Source organism: Sinocyclocheilus anshuiensis, unplaced genomic scaffold, assembly GCF_001515605.1.
Source record: "Sinocyclocheilus anshuiensis isolate Anshui unplaced genomic scaffold, SAMN03320099.WGS_v1.1 scaffold207, whole genome shotgun sequence".
NCBI classification, from domain to species: domain Eukaryota; kingdom Metazoa; phylum Chordata; class Actinopteri; order Cypriniformes; family Cyprinidae; genus Sinocyclocheilus; species Sinocyclocheilus anshuiensis.
In genome coordinates, this window is record NW_015551045.1 from 5,446,111 (window position 1) to 5,464,937 (window position 18,827).

The window sequence follows — 18,827 nt, forward strand, 5'->3', positions numbered from 1 at the left end:
TTTTCAAAATATATACTGTATGTGTGTGTATTTATATATATACATAAATACACACAGTACACGCATACATATATAATGTAAACAAAAACATTTATTTTGGGTGCGATTAATCGCGATTAATCGTTTGACAGCACTAATAACAATCTGTGGTTACTTTAAAAATACTACAAATTCAACACTTTACTACAAATTCTAAATTTTTGTAAGTGGTTTATTGTAGTTGTACTGTTGCAATTGCTATTTCAGCAGTTTACCATGGTAATTTTTTTGTCAGAGACAAAGACAACTAAAAATAGTTTGAGTGCAAATGTAACTGTACAAATGTAAAAAATGTTTTTTTTACTAGTGCTAGTTTTCTCACCTCTGGTTTGATACCAGGTAATACATTCATCTTTGGAAGACGTGTGTTTTGGTAAGTGAGGAAAAACTATTTAAAGACAAAAAAAAAGTGAACCCCCCCCATCTCATTCTTTCCTGTCCATTCACTTCAGTAGATCAATGCAGGAAGTGCGGGAGAAGTACTGGGAAGCCATCGGAGAGCGGCCAGCCTCGTCTATATCAGAAGAGCAGTGGAAATAAACACTTGAAGATCTTCTCCTGTGCTCTAACTCTCCGTCCCCGAGCCTGTGCGTGCTCTTGTAATTATGATGTCTTTGTGTTTTTGTTTTTTCTCTGCCTGCAATAATGAAGAGCGATTGAGATGTCTCCTGCTAGTGTGTTTGAAGACAGGCAGCTCTGTGATCCAAAAAAATATCATAGCCTTCATTAAATAGGGATTGAAGGCCACCCACCTATGCACCTGGGGGCAGATGGAGATCTGTCTGTGTGTGTGTGTGTGTGTGTGTGTGTGTGTGTGTGTGTGTGTTGATGCCTTCAGAGTCACAAGAGTGTCAGATAAATAAACAATGTGTGTGTGTGTGTGTGTATGAACACTGCTCATTTTCAATTAATGTTCCACACTTATAGTTAAACTAGTCAAAATGTAGAACTTGATTTATATATAAAAATTAGTACATATTTATTAAACATCACTTTTTATGTAGAAACTATTCAAAAATTTCACTGCATAAAAATAATGACAAATATTCATACTTTTAACAGAAAAAGATTCTAATAATATTACAATAAAAATGTTCATTAACTATTTAAATTACCTCACCATATACAGTATATTAAATTGAATTGGCTATAAATGTAATTTCACTGTAAAATACTGTAAAACTGATGAAGTACAAAAGTGTGCATTACCTTATATTCCACTGTCAAAATCTATATTAAACAGGAACAGAACACAAGCAATATTAATGTAAAATGTACTTTTACAGTAAAAGTTAAAATGATGTACATTTTTTCTAAGTAAAAATTTAGTAAACTTAGAGTGAAAAACCAAGTCGCAGTGTGACGCATCACATTTGATTATTATTTATTTGAATTATTTTGTTGCTTCTTATTTTTATCAATTATGTGTCAGATTTATGCTCAGTTTTATGTCGTTTAGTAAAGTCTGTATGCTTTTTGACATGTTCATAAAAAGACAAAGTTTGATGATGTTTAATTTGACATGCGGTTTTCTATTGTACTACCTGCATTATTGTGCTAGTTACCAGTGTATCTGAATCCAGAAAAAAATATTCCAGCTGTTCAAAGTATATTGATATATTCGCTTTATTTATACAGTTATGAACTGTAAAACATACAGGCGCCAACATGTCTCCCATAAGGCTTGAAACATTATTACTGAATTACAGTAAATTTCTGGTAAATTGAAATTTTGCATCTCTGCATATTAAGCTGCGACATACAGTATAATCAAGATAGTCTGCACTTTCACTTACAGTTAACAACTCTACATAAAATACATCAACAACTTCTTCTTTACCCATCAAACTTTACATGTTGGTCACAAATGTAACCCGTGGGATTAAAAGGGTTCTGCCAAGACTGTACAGATGTCACCTTTATCAGAGATCAAAAAAGATGTCAAAAAGTCACGGATGTGCTAATGACACTAAGACTGTGAGAAGTTTTTTTCTTTCTCTCCCTCTCTGACACCAAAAAACTATTTGCAAATTACAAGCTTAATTTGTGTTCAACTGTGGATTTTTTTTCAGCTGACTTGTCAATTGACTGCCATATGTTAAATCTGCACGACTGTGCCACTTCAAGATGTGCGTGTTAACACATGACTCCTTATGACATTTTACAAACCCAACAAAAGTGCAAAATTAAGTTTGGTGTTGCTGTACGCACGCGTTCATGTGAATCACAGGTTTAGACAAACGTAACCCCTCACTGGTTCTTGCTGATATCTATATTCCTGGCAGCACAAAGCTTTCGTCTCACACAGTTTGAAAGGCTTAGCGTTCATTAGGATGCAGGAGACGGGCTGCACTGGCCCATATGTCACTAAACAGATCTCCATGTTTTATTTATCCTAGCTCTTTTCCTACACACACACACACACACACACACACACACACACACACACACACACACACACACAGTTAACCCCTCCAGTCAGACTGCAACGCAAGTGACCAGCTCTAAATCAGACAAGGGAACAGGTCACAGTGTAAAACTGAATTGGTTTATGTAGAATATTTTGAGTGGCAGTGCCAAAAAGCAATTTGTACACTCTCAGAAAAAAAGGTACAAAAGCTTTTAGGTACTAATATGTACCTTACGTGTACCAATATGAACCAGCTATTTCAGCTTCAAACCATTTCTGGATTGATAAGATCAAGTTCTGTCCTTTTTTTTCTTTTACCATCTTTAAACGTAGAAACATATCACATTACGGAAGTAAAATGGGTTGTGAAATGCAAATTCATATTGACCTTAAGTCTGACCAGGTGACTACTTTTTGAGGTAACGCACCATTTTCTTAAAAAAAAATCTCCTTATAATACTAACAGAAACAACACGCAACAACGAGACTCTAGGCGCTTGAAAAAGAAGATGTCTTGTGCGTGCGAGAGTGCTTACAGGTGCATGACGGAGCCAGCGGCAGTCTTAAATTCTCCTGCACTGAGTGTGCTGTGTGTTTCTGCACATGTGTGTGTGAGTGAGTTTAGGGAGGGGGTCACCAGCTAGGCCTGCAATTGTTTTCACCCACAGAGAAAGAGAGAAAGAGAGAGACAGTGTGTGTGTGTTTGTAGACAGGTTTGTGTAAGAGTTGCTTTCTACAAGTGTGTATGTGTGAGATGGAAGGCCGGGGACGTGTGTGTGGGAATGTGTGAGTTTGAGAGAGTGTTGAAGTGTCCTTTCGCTGACATTTCGTATCAGTGCCGCCTATCAGTTATCTGTTATCAGCGGTGGGCCCAGACTCGAACCCTGAACAGGCAGTGAGTTGGGAAGTCTGTGAAAGTCAAATTACCCAGTATACGGTCAAATACAAAAAGATTATTAGATTTTTTTTTTACATTTTCTGAAATGAAAAGTAGTTTTGGTTACCAGGGTGTTGCTAGGGTGTGGCTTATTGGATCAAAAAAAGAGCACAACTTCAAAAGGAATATTTGGTCACACTTTATTTTTAAGGTCCAGTTCTCGCTATTAATAAACCAATAACTGTGACTTTTGCCTCAATAAACTCCTAATTTGCTGCTTATTAATACAAGTTAAGTTGACAGCACATTGATAATTATCAAAAATTATTTTGGTTACACTTTATTTTAAGGTGTCCTTGTTTCAGTGTAGTTATACATTTAAGTACTGAGAATATTAATTAACTACATGTACTTACTATATGGTTAGGGTTTGGCTTAGGTCTACTTGCATGAAATTATGCATTATTTATTGTAATAGTAAGTACATGTAACGTGTAACAAGGACACCTTAAAATAGAGTGTTACCATTATTTTCAACTTGAATGGGGCCAGGAAACGTTCCAATACTCACTGTTTCAATAAAATAGCCACAAGACATTAACAGTATACATGATTTTAGCATGATAGAATTACTCCCTAACCTTTTCTGAGTGAATTTATATTCAATTTTACAACTTCATTGCCATAACAACATACCAACAAAAACCCTAAAAAGGTCATAAAAGTGACAACTACAACTTTACAGCTCAAATAATACACAAGTTTTAATAGAAGAATAAATGTGAGTGCTATTATTAAATTATAACCTTCACATTTCTGCTTTTAAATGCTCTAAATCTGACCTCCATTGTAAGTGCTCCACCATAACCTTTTTTTTTCTTTCGCTTTTTTATAAAGAAAACAAGGGATGAGTCGAAATTACTTGAGCTTAACTCATATTGAACTAGCAATAAGTCTCTTAAACTGATATTCTGGCCTCTAGTTATGGCTTGGGTCCCTCCTTAAAAGATTTTGATGGTTTTTATTGTCCACGGGTGAAAATCATTCGTTTTCAAAAGTAATAGCACCCCTTTTCTCAATAAGCCGCACAGTTTCAGGTATCATGCCCGAAGCACAAACAACACAAGCTATTCTAATGTCCTGTACATAAGTGTTGTACATAAGCTCTCGTTCTCTCTCTCCTCCGCTCAAGTGCCACAGGCTTATAATGTTTCTGTCAACAGCAATCCAGGAAACCAAATGCAAAAACAAACCCCACAACAACACCTGGTTTACCAGCACCCCCCTTCTGCATTCAGACGCTCCGTCCTGACTGGAAACACAGCGGAGGGCTTCGAGAGAAGAGAAAAACACTTAATTTCTCCAGAGACGCTTTTCTCTGGCTGTTTTTTTCCTCTTTCTGAGGGTGAGGGTGAGCATTGATATCCTCCACTGAGTGCCGTATCAGTCGAGCCGCCACTTTGTTCTGCCTAATTATGGCGTTAGCAGGAAATAACAGCACAAATTGCTGCTAATAATTAAATGACAAGTCTGATCAGAATCTGCTGATGTGTTAGTAATGCTGCTAGAATGTGACAATAGTTTCCCTGCCTCAAATGTATTACTAAAAACTAATGTGATGAACAGATGTATGGCCACACATTTAAAACGGTTTCTTTATTAAGTTTAGATTAAAAAATCAAATCAAATAAATAATTTAAATAACAATTAAATAACATTATATATATACAGTATATAATAAAAAGGTCACACTTTATTTTAAGGTCCAATTCTCAATATTAACAAAGCATTAACTACAACTATTAATAGTTAATAGTAAGTAATGTAATTGTTAAGTTTAGGTATTGGGTAGGATTAGGAATGTAGAATATGGTCATGCAGAATATGTGCTTTATAAGTACTAATAAACAGCCAATATGTTAATAATAGGCATGCTAATATGCAACTAGTTAATAGTGAGAATTGGTCCCTATACTAAAGTGTTACCAATAAAAAATGTTATTTCATTTCATTACATCATGAATTCATTATAAATACACACTTGTATAATTACTGACTATAATAAGGACAACTGTAATTAGAATTCATTCTAAATTAATATTACAACCAATACTAATTACCTAATTACATTCATTTTTACCTCATTAAAAAGTCACAAATCCAGTCATTTGCTGTGAAAGATCACAAATTTTGTCATCTTTGATAATTGTGGCCCATTTACAAGTTAATATTTTCAGGTGTTATATTACAATTAATACTGTACCTCCATGAAAAGGTGGTACATCTATGTAAAAGTATTATGTAAAGGTTTTTAGATGATTTACGAGAGTTGTTTTTACACATTTAAGCAGCTTGACTTCATCACTTTACTGCGTGTTGTCTGTTCTTACTGGAATACACGCAAGTAGCTGAAGAAATGCAAGTGGAAAGGAGTGATTGTTTGCTATAAACATTCAGAATAAGTTCAGCTCCTCAAGTTTCACAATATGTTGATACTGCTGTCAGGGAAAATAGACGGAGGCATCCTGACATACATGTGGATGTCAGTTCTTTTAGCGCTGCATGGATTCATGCATGGAATTACAGCAGAAAGACCCGAGGGGTTTGGAACACATCCAGATGGAGTCCAAAATAAACACTTTAGTTCATTTAACATGTTTAAAAGGGTAAATGATACCAGTAATTACCATCTGGAAGGAATACATATTTAAAAGTTACACTATTTATTTTTTAAATGTAGTCTATTATGCAACAAGGCTGCTTTTATTTGATCAAAAATACAGTAAAACCTGTAATACTGTGAAATATAATTACTATTATAAAACGGATAGTTCCGGTCCTTGATTCTTATTGGTTGAGCCGCGTTCGAAGCTGTTGTAAATTACTCTAAACACATACACCTTTGTTTACTTTGTGTGTTGCTTGGCAGCCACTTTGTTGGAACCACAACTGTTTCTGATGAACTACATTGTTTGGTAGAAGAATACTGTTTTTATTAAAGGGATAGTTCACCCAAAAATGAAAATTCTGTCATTAATTACTCACCCTCATGTCGTTCCAAACCCGTAAGACCTTCATTAATCTTTGGAACACAATTTAAGATATTTTTGACGAAATCTGAGAGCGTCACTTGCGGACGCGCGTTCACAGCAGTACAATGACGCAAGCGTGTGGCGGCACCGGCCCAGTAGCGTCATACGTATGTGTTCAACGTCATCACGCCGGATCTGGGTCAGCGCCGGCGCCGGCGCCGCCACACGCTCGCGTCATGGTACTGCCGTGAACACGCGTCCACAAGTGACGCAGTAGAGATGAAAATGTGGAATAAAGTCGTTATTTTTGTTTTCTTTGCGCAAAAAAAGTATTCTCGTAACGTCGTAACATTACAGTTGAACCACTGATGTCACACGGACTACTTTGTCAATCATCTTGGTACTTTCCTGTGTGTTGATCGTGTAAGGACCCTTGTTGTCTATGGGAGGGTCTGAAAGCTCTCAGATTTAATCAAAAATATCTTAAATTGTGTTCCGAAGATGAACGAAGGTCTTACGGGTTTGGAACGACATGAGGGTGAGTAATTAATGACAGAATTTTAATTTTTGGGTGAACTATCCCTTTAATATCATTACACTTTATTTGCTCTGTTTTATTTTGTGAAACCTAACTACGTATATGGACTAACCGATTCGCGTCGTGCCTAACAACGCCCCTTAGCTGTTATAAATACACTGTAAAACATGGCTTCTTGGGGCTTATTGCTTTATTTTCAGCATCATTACTCCAGTCTTTAGTGTCATGATCCTTCAGAAATCACTCTACTATTTAATTTTTTAAAACTAATACTTTTATTCAGCAAGTGAAGACATTCATAATGTAACAAATAATTTCTTAAAAAAAAAAAAACTTTCTAAAACTTAAAATAAAATCCTGAAAAATGTATCATGGTTTCCAGAAGAATAACAAGTAGCACAACATAGATAACAATAAGAAATTATTTCTGAAGGATCATGTGACACTGAAGACTGGAGAAATGGCTAGTGAAAATTCAGCTTTGCATCACATGAATGGTTATTTTAAATTGTAATAATATTTCACAATATTAGTGCTTTTATTGTATTTTTGATCAAATAAATGCAGCTTTACCCTGTTGGACCAGCTCATAACCAGCTTATAACCAGCTCAGGACCAGCTTAAGACCAACTAAGGACCAGCTTAAACCAGCTCAAACCAGCTGCCAAGCTTCAAAACATACCTAATCGGCATATGCTGGTTTTTTTCAACAGGGTAGTGAGCATAAGACTTTAAAAAATACAAAAATAAATAAATAAATGAATGATTCCAAACTTATGAGCAGTAGTAGTGTATAGTCTTCATGAAATATGATTGTTAAAAATGTGACAGTAAATCCACCTCTGCTAAAGTTCAATTTAAATTAAATAAACTTAAAAATTAAATAAATAAATAACCTGTGTATCAAAAAGAAATAAAAACAAGTCCTTTGCAAAGAAAAATTTTTTTTTTTTCCATGTTACGTAAGAATGGTTTTACGAACGATTCACACAGAAATTCATGTTCACGTTTCATGAATGAGGCCCGTAATGTCCCTATTAACTCGCATTGCTCTCAAATCGCATCGAAGTCAGACGTTTGTTGGCATTGGGGACGGCGAGATGAGCAGAGGGATTGAGAGAAATGTGGACGCACATTTTAAAGAGCTCCTTCCCCCCTGGAGCGGCTGGCAGAAATAACAACAGAGTCATCTAAAATCAATCAACGGGGCCGGCTAACGGACTGCTCCGGCTACTCCGCGCTGCGCAGATCGATACACGCGCTGGCCATTGTGAGAGCTAAATTGCCACTACCATCAGCAATTTAGAGAACTGAAGCTAAAAGGCAAGAAGAGGAGAGAAGAGCAGACACGACGTTAACGTATCCGAGCACGACGCAAAACGACACATGCGGTTTAGTCGCAAATAAAAATACGCAAACAAACACGCAGGTGATGCCCAGTGGTTTGGGATTTGGTCTAAACGCGATAAAACAATTCCTCTGAAACAGATTGAATTCCAAAGGAAGGAAAGATGAAAGAGGGATGATGAGAGAGAAAGCAAATGCGCGCACAGGAAAAAAGCAAAGAGGCAACAGAAATCCAATAGTTTAACCTCTGTTTGAGCCGCAGTGGTGGCCAGTGAAGGACAGAGGGGGGAAAATCAATACGAGCTGATTTGCAGAAGGTGGAAGAGTGGGAGGAGGAGAGAAAAGGAGAGCGAAAGAGATGGGAAAAAAGACAGACAGCACGGATCAAAAAATACAGATTCCACAGAAGAAAGAAAAATAAAGCATAAATGAGACAAAATGTTCATATATGTGGTTTTACACACTGGCGTCTGTCGTTCATTGATGGGTGAGGTTGGTATTTTTAGATCTTGCAGGTGGGTGAGCGAGAGAGGGGGGTCTTACCTGTCGGGGAGAGCAGACTGGGAGAGAGCAGCCCGTGAACGCTGTGAGGAAGCAGACGAGAGCTGTCCTGCATCACCACGCCGAGAGAACGCTTGGGAGGACGACCGGGCCGAGAACTGCACAGAAAAAAAACACAACAGGGGTTTCATATGACATCAGATACATTTGCATCTAAATTTGTGCTTGAACGTGTACATTAGGTCACAGGGACACATGACTGAGAGATGTATTTTGATTGGTGAACGCCAAATATAGGCTACTTATGGGTCAATGACATGACCCTCATTCATTAAAAAAATTGTTTTTTTTTAAACAATTAAACAGCAATTCTTGAATACACATGATGACATGCTTGTGATACATTGCCCACAATACATAGCCCTTTTAATCTTTTTTTAATTACTACATTTTTGATAAAGCCTTCTTGACAAAATTCCAGACAAAAAAAAATTGTTAAATGGTATAATTATCCTTTGAAAAATGCTTATAAAATTATTTTGAACAATAAAATCTTCACTTTTTTTAAAAGTAGTAATATTATTATTTTTTTAATTTGTGATACAACCAACATAAAAATTCACTTTTTTATGAGAAGGAAAGGTTAGTTCTGGTTGTACAATGCCATGTTGTGTGACTCCCTAAAAACTTAACATTTATTATTAATAGAAATTCATGATATTTGTATGAAAAAAACTTTTACCCTAAAAACGCTAATAAAAACCCTTTTACCCTAAAAATGTCATTACTTTTCATTTGATTCGTTTCTAGTCACCTTCAATTTTAGAGTCATTAAATTTAATATTTTCTTGAAATTTAGTGTTTTTTTAGGGCTGTAAGTCAATTAAAATGTTTAATCTAATTAATTGCATGGTGCTGCGATTAATTAATCCAATTAATTGCAAACTAAACTTGGCTGTGAAAATACCCACAAAAGATTATTAAAGTGCCCCTATTATGGGTTATAAAAGGTTCATATTTTGGTTTTGGGAGTCCCCAACAACAGGTTGACATGCATGCAAGGTCAAAAAACACTTTCAATATCTTATAATATGGAATTTATTTTTACCTTATTTGCTTAACGACTCCCAACGATTCGCTCAACGATTCATTTTTCCAAACCCCTCCTTTGCGTGATGCTAATCTGCGGTGATTGGTCCGATTGGCGATTTTATTTACATTTCATAATAAAAGCAGCGTTTGTGAGCACAGTGCTGCTTTGTGTACAGCATTACTGGGGAAACAGCTATTTTTACCGCTCCACAAGCGGCACCTAGTGGCAAAGAATGAATTTGTATTTTCATTCAGACCAAAGCGAAAAGACCAACTAGTGGGCGGGAAATATGCTAATGTTTCATGTTGACCTCAACATGAAACGGCTTGGGATTCGTTTTAAAAACGACTCGTTTCAATGATTCAGAGTCGACTCTTTCTTTTGAGAGACAATAACTTTATACACGGTGCACTTTCAGATTTAAAACTTTGCAGGATGTTTTCATTCACTTAGAGCCGTGTTAAACACTGCATGAAAGGTAATTTTCAAAAATCCATAATAGGGGCACTTTAAAGCTATTATTGTGTTAAATGAGAAAGTATCAAGTAGACATTACAAATAGTAGCTTTAGAAATAAATATTTAGTTTGATTCAACATAAAATTGATTACACATGAACGTTTAGACTACAACGGCCTAACATAAACTATGGAACATAAAAGAAGATAATTAGAGAAACATCTCGGTAATTTTTTCCCTGGTAATCAAAACAGCTTTGTCTTCAAAATACCTTATTTTATGTTGCGCAAAAGAAAGCAAGTCATTCATGTTTGAAACGACACAAGGGTGAGTCGACAGAATTTTTTATATTTATATTGGTGAACTATCCCTTTAATGTTTCTGTGTTTATTTATTTATTTTTTAATAAATGAAATGAAACTAAAACTGCCAGCAGGTGGCAGTAAATGTCTTTGAGTCATTCATTCATTCGATTCGATCAAACGGCTGATTCATTCTGGAATTAAGTAAACGGCTCTTTCTATGAATGGGCTTTTGAATCATTGGTTCACATGATTCGTTCAAAACGAGGATTCATTCAGAAACTAAACACCGCTGTGTTGCTCACAGATGCACAACAGTTCTGCGGTGGCTTTATAGGTAATAATTTCATTAACAAAATTGAGCAAAAACACAATATTGTTTAAAAATATAGCACAATATTAACTTCTTATTTACTGAACGTATAAAATCCCATTTGCACTCGTGCTATTTGGACATAAAGAGCACTCCTGTCTCCTGTCCGGTCTGGGGGCGGGGCCAGTGCGTTAACTGTAAAGATATTTTAATTGCGTTATTTTTCATAACTAATTAATTAAGTTAACGCGTTAAACTGACAGCTGTTTTTTTTTTGTTTTTTTTGTAACTATGAAGCCTACATGAATACAAAGGCTACATTTCTAAGAAACAGGCTTTTTTTGTCTTTATCATCAGTGTTACAGTACTTGCTGCAAATGTTATTTTCTGGAAAGTTCAGTCTCTTCTGACAGACCAATGAAAATGAAAATTGTTTCAGAGCATAAGCAAGTTACTATTTTACACACACATCAAACAAACATACATACGGTTACACATCATCCCCTGTCATGATAGATACGTGAACAAGCACGGCTTTAGAATCCCGTTCCGCAAACGTACAACACGCTAGACAAATTATTCAACAAAACACAAACACAAACACACTTATCTCCCGCACTTCATTGTGAGACGGGCTATCAAAGAGACAGGTACATGACAGTTCGAACCCTGCGCAAGGGTGCTGGCAGAGCAAAATAAGCCAGAAAAGCAAAATGCTAATTCAACTGCTGCATATCATTGGATCATGTCCAAGTACATCAAGCAGCAAGTGTTTTTCACCATTCTATTAATACTGCAGCGCTTACAAACACAAACCAAAGCAGAATCACCACTATCACGATCATAGTAAAGCCAAGAGGAAGAATGTCACAGCAAGCCGCTTGTTCTTAATAGTATTACACTGGAGTTTCAGAGAGTAGTAGTATTACATAGAAATTTCACTAGTCATTCATGGCAGCATGTGTGCATATATAGCCGATGTAGAAAACTGAAGTCAACACATAACAGCATTTGCAACCAGTTTTACATCCATTATGTGATGTCTTTTTAAGCCTAACCTGAATGCAAGTTTGCTATTGATTGTGGAGAACAAATTAAATATCACCAGCACCAACTTACATTAATGTTACATTAATGTTAGCATGAACATAAAATTGGTTACTTTTGATGTAATTTGTTCATAACATTAAAAAAATTAAGTTTTGTTCATTGCAAATTTGTGGAAATGTTTATTTTATTTTATTTTATTTTATATCACACCAACAACACTATCCAGCATTATAACATATTTGAGGTTTTCAAAGTTGGGAAAAATAGTGTTACTCTGGGGGAGTTGCTTGGGGGAGTGCTATGGAAGACTGTTTCTGTCACAGAAGAATAAAAAATAAATAAAATAAAAAATAAAAAATTAATACTTGCAAGATTTTTTCACAATTTTTTTAACCATGAAATAAAAAAATTGTTAAAAAAGGTCAGAATTTTTACAATTCTTACTTCTCTTTTCAGAATTGCAAGAAAAAAAGTAATTTTATATCATGCAATTCTATCTCGCAATTCTGACTTTTTATCTGAATTTTGAGTTCATTTCTAACAATTCTGACTTTTTTTCTGAAAATGGCAAGGAAAAAAGTCTGAATTATGAGAAAAAGTCCCAATTACCTTTTACATTTTTTTTGTGGTGAAAGCAGGCTTCCATACTATTCAGATAAATTAAAATTAATAATAATTATTTATTGAAATTTAATAGTAAAAGTAATTTTCCACTTATTTTAATAATCTTTAATGCAATGATAACATGAATGCTAATAGTTGATTTTTTTTAAAAATACTTCAATATGTTTTCATTATATCACATTATTATTTACTTCATTTTTATATATATATTTTTTTTAAATAATAAAACTCAATTATATATATATTTGAGTTACTTGGTATTAAATTTCAGCCCCTGGCCTAAACTGCACTTCCATCACTCTCAGGTCCATCTTCATTCTCGAAGACCTTAGTAGTGCACTTATGTGTATTTTTAAGTACTTACATTTCAGACCTGAAGCAATACTGCAGTCAAACAATGCCAATAAACAGAAAATCTACTAGAAGCCAAATGGATCAATGGTAAACTTCAAACAACCCTTCAGCGTCCAGTTTCATCCATAAGGCACCGTACTGTCCTTCCTCCCTTTCCTGCCCCAAGATATCCCAGTTTGACTTGCTGATCTGTTGACAAGCTTGTCATGATCTGTGGCAAATGGGAATCACTTTGGACCATCACATTACTAATCCAATTAAAAAACTATGAACAGTGGAGCGTGGTGGAAAAGCGAGGCAATCAACATGAATCACTTTAGCCGTTGTAGTGCCTGTAAGCGGAGAGCAGTCGATGGAGTTAACTGTACTGTAAAAAAAAAAAACTATCAGCACAGTTTTCCAGACCACAATTCCTCTCTAGTGCTGATAAAATTAATGGAGTCTTTGATTCTGGGAGAGTTCGACAAACTACTTTTAGTCTTGTTTTGTTTCTCTGAGAAAATGTTTGATTTAATTGACAGAGAAAGTGGAGGGGGATCAAGACATGACACAGGGCGGATTCGAACCGGTGTCTCCCACATGAACACCATGTAGTGCTAACCGCTAGGCCATAGGTGAGAAAGAAACTTATTATAACTTACTGTTACTAAAACAAAATCCACGAAGACATTTGTGTGCAAAGGCCTAAGTCTGTTTCAAAGTTGGTTTTTACATCATTCTGACAAAAGCCACTTTGAAAAACAATCAATTACCTCAGTGTTCCGATAACACGACTCCGTTTCCTTTGAGGAAAGCAAATTAGAAAACAGCCTGGTGGGGCAGCAAATGATTCTGTGGGGTCATTGTGGTGCAGGAAGAAAAATCAGCAAAATGTCAAAAGATCCCGCCTTTGAAGACGGTCAGCTACTAATTTGAAATCGCACATCAGTGACTGTTAAAAAAAACTTAAGCAGACGTTTCCGGTCATGCTTAAAGTGAGGTGGAAACCGTTTCCTGTAAAGCTCTACATCAGTATAGAACAAGAAGAATTCTTTCTTTCCTCATTTGGAGCATCTGACTCACTTGCTCCTTTCGAGCGTTCCTAATCGAGGCGTGCCCGAAGTACAAGATAGAAAAAAAGCCAACATGCTGGAGTCGTTAGAAGTCTGCAGTCAGGCGATTGTGCGTGAACAGGCACTTGACTCCCGCGGGACTCTTAAAGCTATTTTCTTATTTAGCTCCACTTTGACTGGGTATTGTTAGAGTTCTTTCCTCACTCGTGACAGGTGCTTCCCTTATATAAAACCCATCCTTTCATTTTCAAGAGCGCTTTCGGAAAGGTACAGCCATCATGTACTCAACACAATGTTTCAGAAAGAGTACTGGAATTCTAATTGTGTGGAAATATGGGACTTGGTATGATTACTACGAACAAGGATATAGTACTGAAAAAGTGATACTTAGTATTGACCTATTTGATCATTAATACATATTTTGGATTAATTGATTCAATTGGCCAAAGTTTATTTCCTGATAAAGAAAACAAAAATTTTACATTACACTAACACTAATTATGCCTAATATCATGATAATCTATATACAGTAGTTATGAAAATGCTTTAAACCATATTTTTAGTGCATAAAGGTCATAAAGAATTAGAACAAAACCTGATCAGCATTTTGGACCATTTGAGCACTTGTGCTGCACTTACTCATGTTTTGACATCAAAAAATTAAAAAAATATAATGTTACATGATTTTACAGTGGTTCATATTTCATCTTATGGCTTATATAATGAGCTTTTTTTATTGTTAGCAACATTTTGCTATACATGTAAATGCACTTAATGTGTAAAAGGAACACAATTAAACAAAACTCAAATATTTGTTGTGCAAGAAAAGTTGAGAATTAGCTGCAATATTCAGTTAGTTGGGTATGCACAATTATCATTTTTGATTAGAAAAACTGTGGCTCCAATATTAATCAAATTTTGAATTTTTAAATCATTTTTAAAAGGTATTTTGGTGATGATGCGTGAATGGTAGCTGTACGAGTATTGCGTAAAACATTTAACGAAAAAGATAATTGGTCAATTTTACTGCAATTTAGCAAGTTTCATGTAAGGCTGCACGATAAATCGCATGCGATATTTAATGCGCATCTTGTCAGAAAGCCGGTTCTGTAATCAGCGGTAAATCTCCATCACCTGCGTGCTTTCACATTGAGCAGCATTAACTACACAGAGCCGTTGTTCACTATGCGCGTTAAATATCGCATGCGATTTATCGTGCAGCCCTAGTTTCATGTATAAAAATGGTCAAAAGTTTTATACATTGTATAGACTAGTTGTTGCAGCCTTAATTTAAAATATTGCATATATAAAATGAATATAAATAAATAAAATCACAGAATTCCAAACTGCTGCTAAGTATCCAATAATGTGGAGGTGACAATAGCCAAGTTCTCGAGTTCTTACTGTGAAAACAGGATTTTTAAGAAAGGCAGAGACCGTATGAAGACTCCTAATCAGAGTGTCCTGACTTTGTCTCCATTAACCGGTTGTAATGCAGGTCGATTGAAGGCTGCTTGTCAGTATATTGAACCAGCACCCTGTGAACCGCTCAGTTCTTCAGTCAATCTGACTGTAATGGAGCCTCTGAGAATTCCCTGATATGGGAATATTTTTCATCTCCCTTTCCCACTCGCAGGCATGATGTCCATGTGTGTTCCCTACAGCCAGGACAGACAGTGAAGAGCAGCGAGTATACGATCACACACACACTCTCCTCTCTTTCCCGTATCCCATCGGGCTGGAGGAACAGATGGCAGTGAAAAGTCATTCACACATTACTGCACGTTCCACAAGCCGGAGAAGAAAACCCTGTCAGTGCGCTCGTCGCAACCAATCACTCTGCTCAAATCCCCGGCGACGGCATCACTCTCTGCTGGGGACCGGCGAAAACTGTGTTACTAAGCACATTTTATTCTCTCCCGGCTTCGTAAAAATGTGCCCTTGTCATCTTTTAAACTGCCTTATTCAATATTCATGAACAGGCGACACCTGCTTGTCTCGCTGAGACAATGTGGCTGAAAAGATGGGGGCGGGGCAAGTTCCGAGATAGGTGACTCAAACCACACCCCTTTCTGCAGAGTGGGCGTGGCCTACGAGTTTGTTCGCAGAATCGAACTGTTTTAATCTTCTCGTTTAGCGAGAACTTTTGTAATAATATTTAGCCCGAGAAGAAGCAAAGGCCAAGAGTTGGACCGTGGCCGGAGGGGAGGACAAGGAGGGAAAACAAAATCAGATTTCCAAAATTATAATGGAAAACGGTTTTAACAACAACAAAGACGGCAGCTGAGGCAAGAGAAAAATGTACGAGTCAGGGTGCCTTTGAAGATATTTAATTAAAATCTAATCCTGCATTCTTAAAGGCTCACATAAATTAAGCTGTCAGTCAGGAGATTTATGCATTCACATTTGCATATTGCATACAATTCATCAATTACTCATGTTTGAAAGGCTTGAGTATCCCAGGGAGCAGAGCTACCAGTGTGCCAGCTCAGAGAGACAGACAGCGAGAGAGAGACAGCGTGAGGGAGAGAGACAGACAGAGAGGGTGATGGGGCTCCTGGTACCCGCTGATGCCCAAGAGGAGTCAGTCTCCATATGGCCATGCATTCAACCAATACTACTGAAATCCTTTCTCCTGCAAACGTACACACACACACACACACACACACACACACACACACACCCACTGTGCGTGAAGCTGTCTGGTCTCAGACTCTATTCTCACAGTCAGACAACTGCCGCTGATTTCATTCTGCACTTTGCTCTCAGTGTTGTACAACTAAACTAATTAGTGTACACTAGAGCGGACCACAAGTACATGTGGCAGGCACAAGCTAAATGATTCACGCTTTACTGAATAGTTACTGCAAAAACATTTCATATATCTACAATATGTTATTTCATGACGTAAAGACTCTTATGCTCACCAAAGTTGCACCAAAAATACAGTAAAAACACTAAAATTGTGAAATATTATTGAATTAAACTGTTTGTGAATATATTTTAAAATGTAATTTATTCCTGTTATGCAAAGCTGAATTTTCAGTCTTCAGTTTCACTTGATCCATCAGAAAATTATTCTGCTGATAATATTTTTGTGGAAACCATGATACATTTTTTTCAGGATTTTGTGATGAATAATAAGTTCAAAAGAACAGCATTTATTTGAATTAGAAATCTTTTGTAACAATATAAATGTCTTTACTGTGACTTTTTGTTAATTCAATTAATTAGTTTTTTTGTAAAAAGAATCATATGTATGTTTGATTTTATACAAATCGAAAAAAATATATAGCCAAGAAATAACAATATAAAGCGAAAGATTTTACATATGCATGTTTTTTTTTTTTATATCCCAGGTTAAAAATAAAAACACTATGACTACGTCTATACATCTGCCCCTTGGTTTACCATTTAAAGTACATTTCTATTAACAAATTTTACATACTGAGGTAGGAAACTGAAGTTCAAATTATTTTCTGTGATATCACTCCATAGATGTTGTCAATAAAGCTTGTATTTCTTCTATCGAACTGCATTTCAGTACAGGCAAGGTCACACCTGACATTTCCAGGTATGTATGTTCAGTCATCACTCTTTCTTATAAAGCCATCCAATATTTCTCAGATTAAAGGCCAATGCTTTTAATTTGGGAAAGGCTTTGGCCGTGGTAGGGCTGTTTTTCCCCACAGGCTTTTCTCACACTGTGTTCCATTATCTTGATTGCGATTGTCAGACGAAGACTATTGTTAACCATAACTAGCGGTTTCGCTGTAGGGTTGAGGCAAGCCAAGTGCAGGGCGGTGCAACCGAGGAGACGCCAAGAAATTAGGACAACCGTCTCCAACCACCTACCGGTTGGCTAGTTGAATTTCAGAGTGGATGGAGTGTTTAATAATCCGTGGTCAAGAAAAAACAAAGATGAGTAAAAACTGGCATTAAAGTTGATATCTTATAGGAACTTTGCTTAATAGGGACCTAAGAGTTATTCCAGAAAGCAGGTTATGCAACGACATACCTGGCAAGTTTATGGATAGTTAAATGGATAATTTCAACTTATACTTACATAATATATATATATATATATGTGTGTGTGTGTGTGTGCGCGTTTTTATATATATGTATGCATGTATTATGGCGGGACGACCAAACGACAGACAGGGTTCGTGAAGGGAAGGGCAGTGGTCAGGAAGGAAGGGTCCAGGTAAGGGCGGAGTCCGGCGGCCGCACGCGCTCCCCTCTCCAGTCCGGCGGCGGCTTCTTCCAGCGGCTGCATCCTTCTCGTTGCCCCCGGCGTGCGAAGGGACTAGACGGCCCGGCATCCTGGCCCGACGGCCGTGTAACGGGTGCTGTTCTCGTCCGGACTGCGGGTCCGGCAGCTCACAACTCTGGCGGCACGGGAGTCCCTCTACGCACCCTTCCTGGACCCACGAGGACACCAGCGTGCATGCACGGGGAAGAGACCAGTCTCCCGAAGAGAGGCGCGTTCGGCATTTAAACAGCGGCGGTGATGAGGCTCCATCCGGTTCAGGTGTGCCTCATCACACGCCACCAGCCCTGGCTATTTCAGCGCCCCTCCTCTCTCACGCACCCAATCCTGTCGGGAGCCTGGTGAAGGGCGGCGATTAAGGGACGGGGTGATGCTGATAATTAGGGGGAGGCAGCCGACTCGTCACAGTATGTATGTATGTATGTACTGTATGTACATGCACACACTTAATTTACATAATTTGCACTATATATATATATATATATGAAGAGTTCGTTTGCAAAACCAGATAACTCCGTTTTAAACATTTTTCAAAAATCATGTTTTTTCATTGTGCATTCCAATTAA

At 36.9% G+C, this 18,827-nt stretch overlaps 1 protein-coding gene across 1 annotated transcript in view; it reads right to left on the reverse strand.

Moving 5' to 3' along the window:
* Window positions 1-18,312, reverse strand: part of LOC107661781 (dachshund homolog 2-like) — a 91,559-nt gene extending 73,247 nt beyond the window's left edge. Inside the window, exons 1-2 of the mRNA XM_016451549.1 lie at window positions 18,221-18,312; window positions 8,787-8,902 (exon numbers count right to left, since the gene is read on the reverse strand). Of these exons, the coding sequence (XP_016307035.1) occupies window positions 8,787-8,902; window positions 18,221-18,312 (208 nt within the window). The remainder of the gene's footprint in view (window positions 1-8,786; window positions 8,903-18,220) is intronic.
* Between the last annotated feature and the right edge of the window lie 515 nt (window positions 18,313-18,827).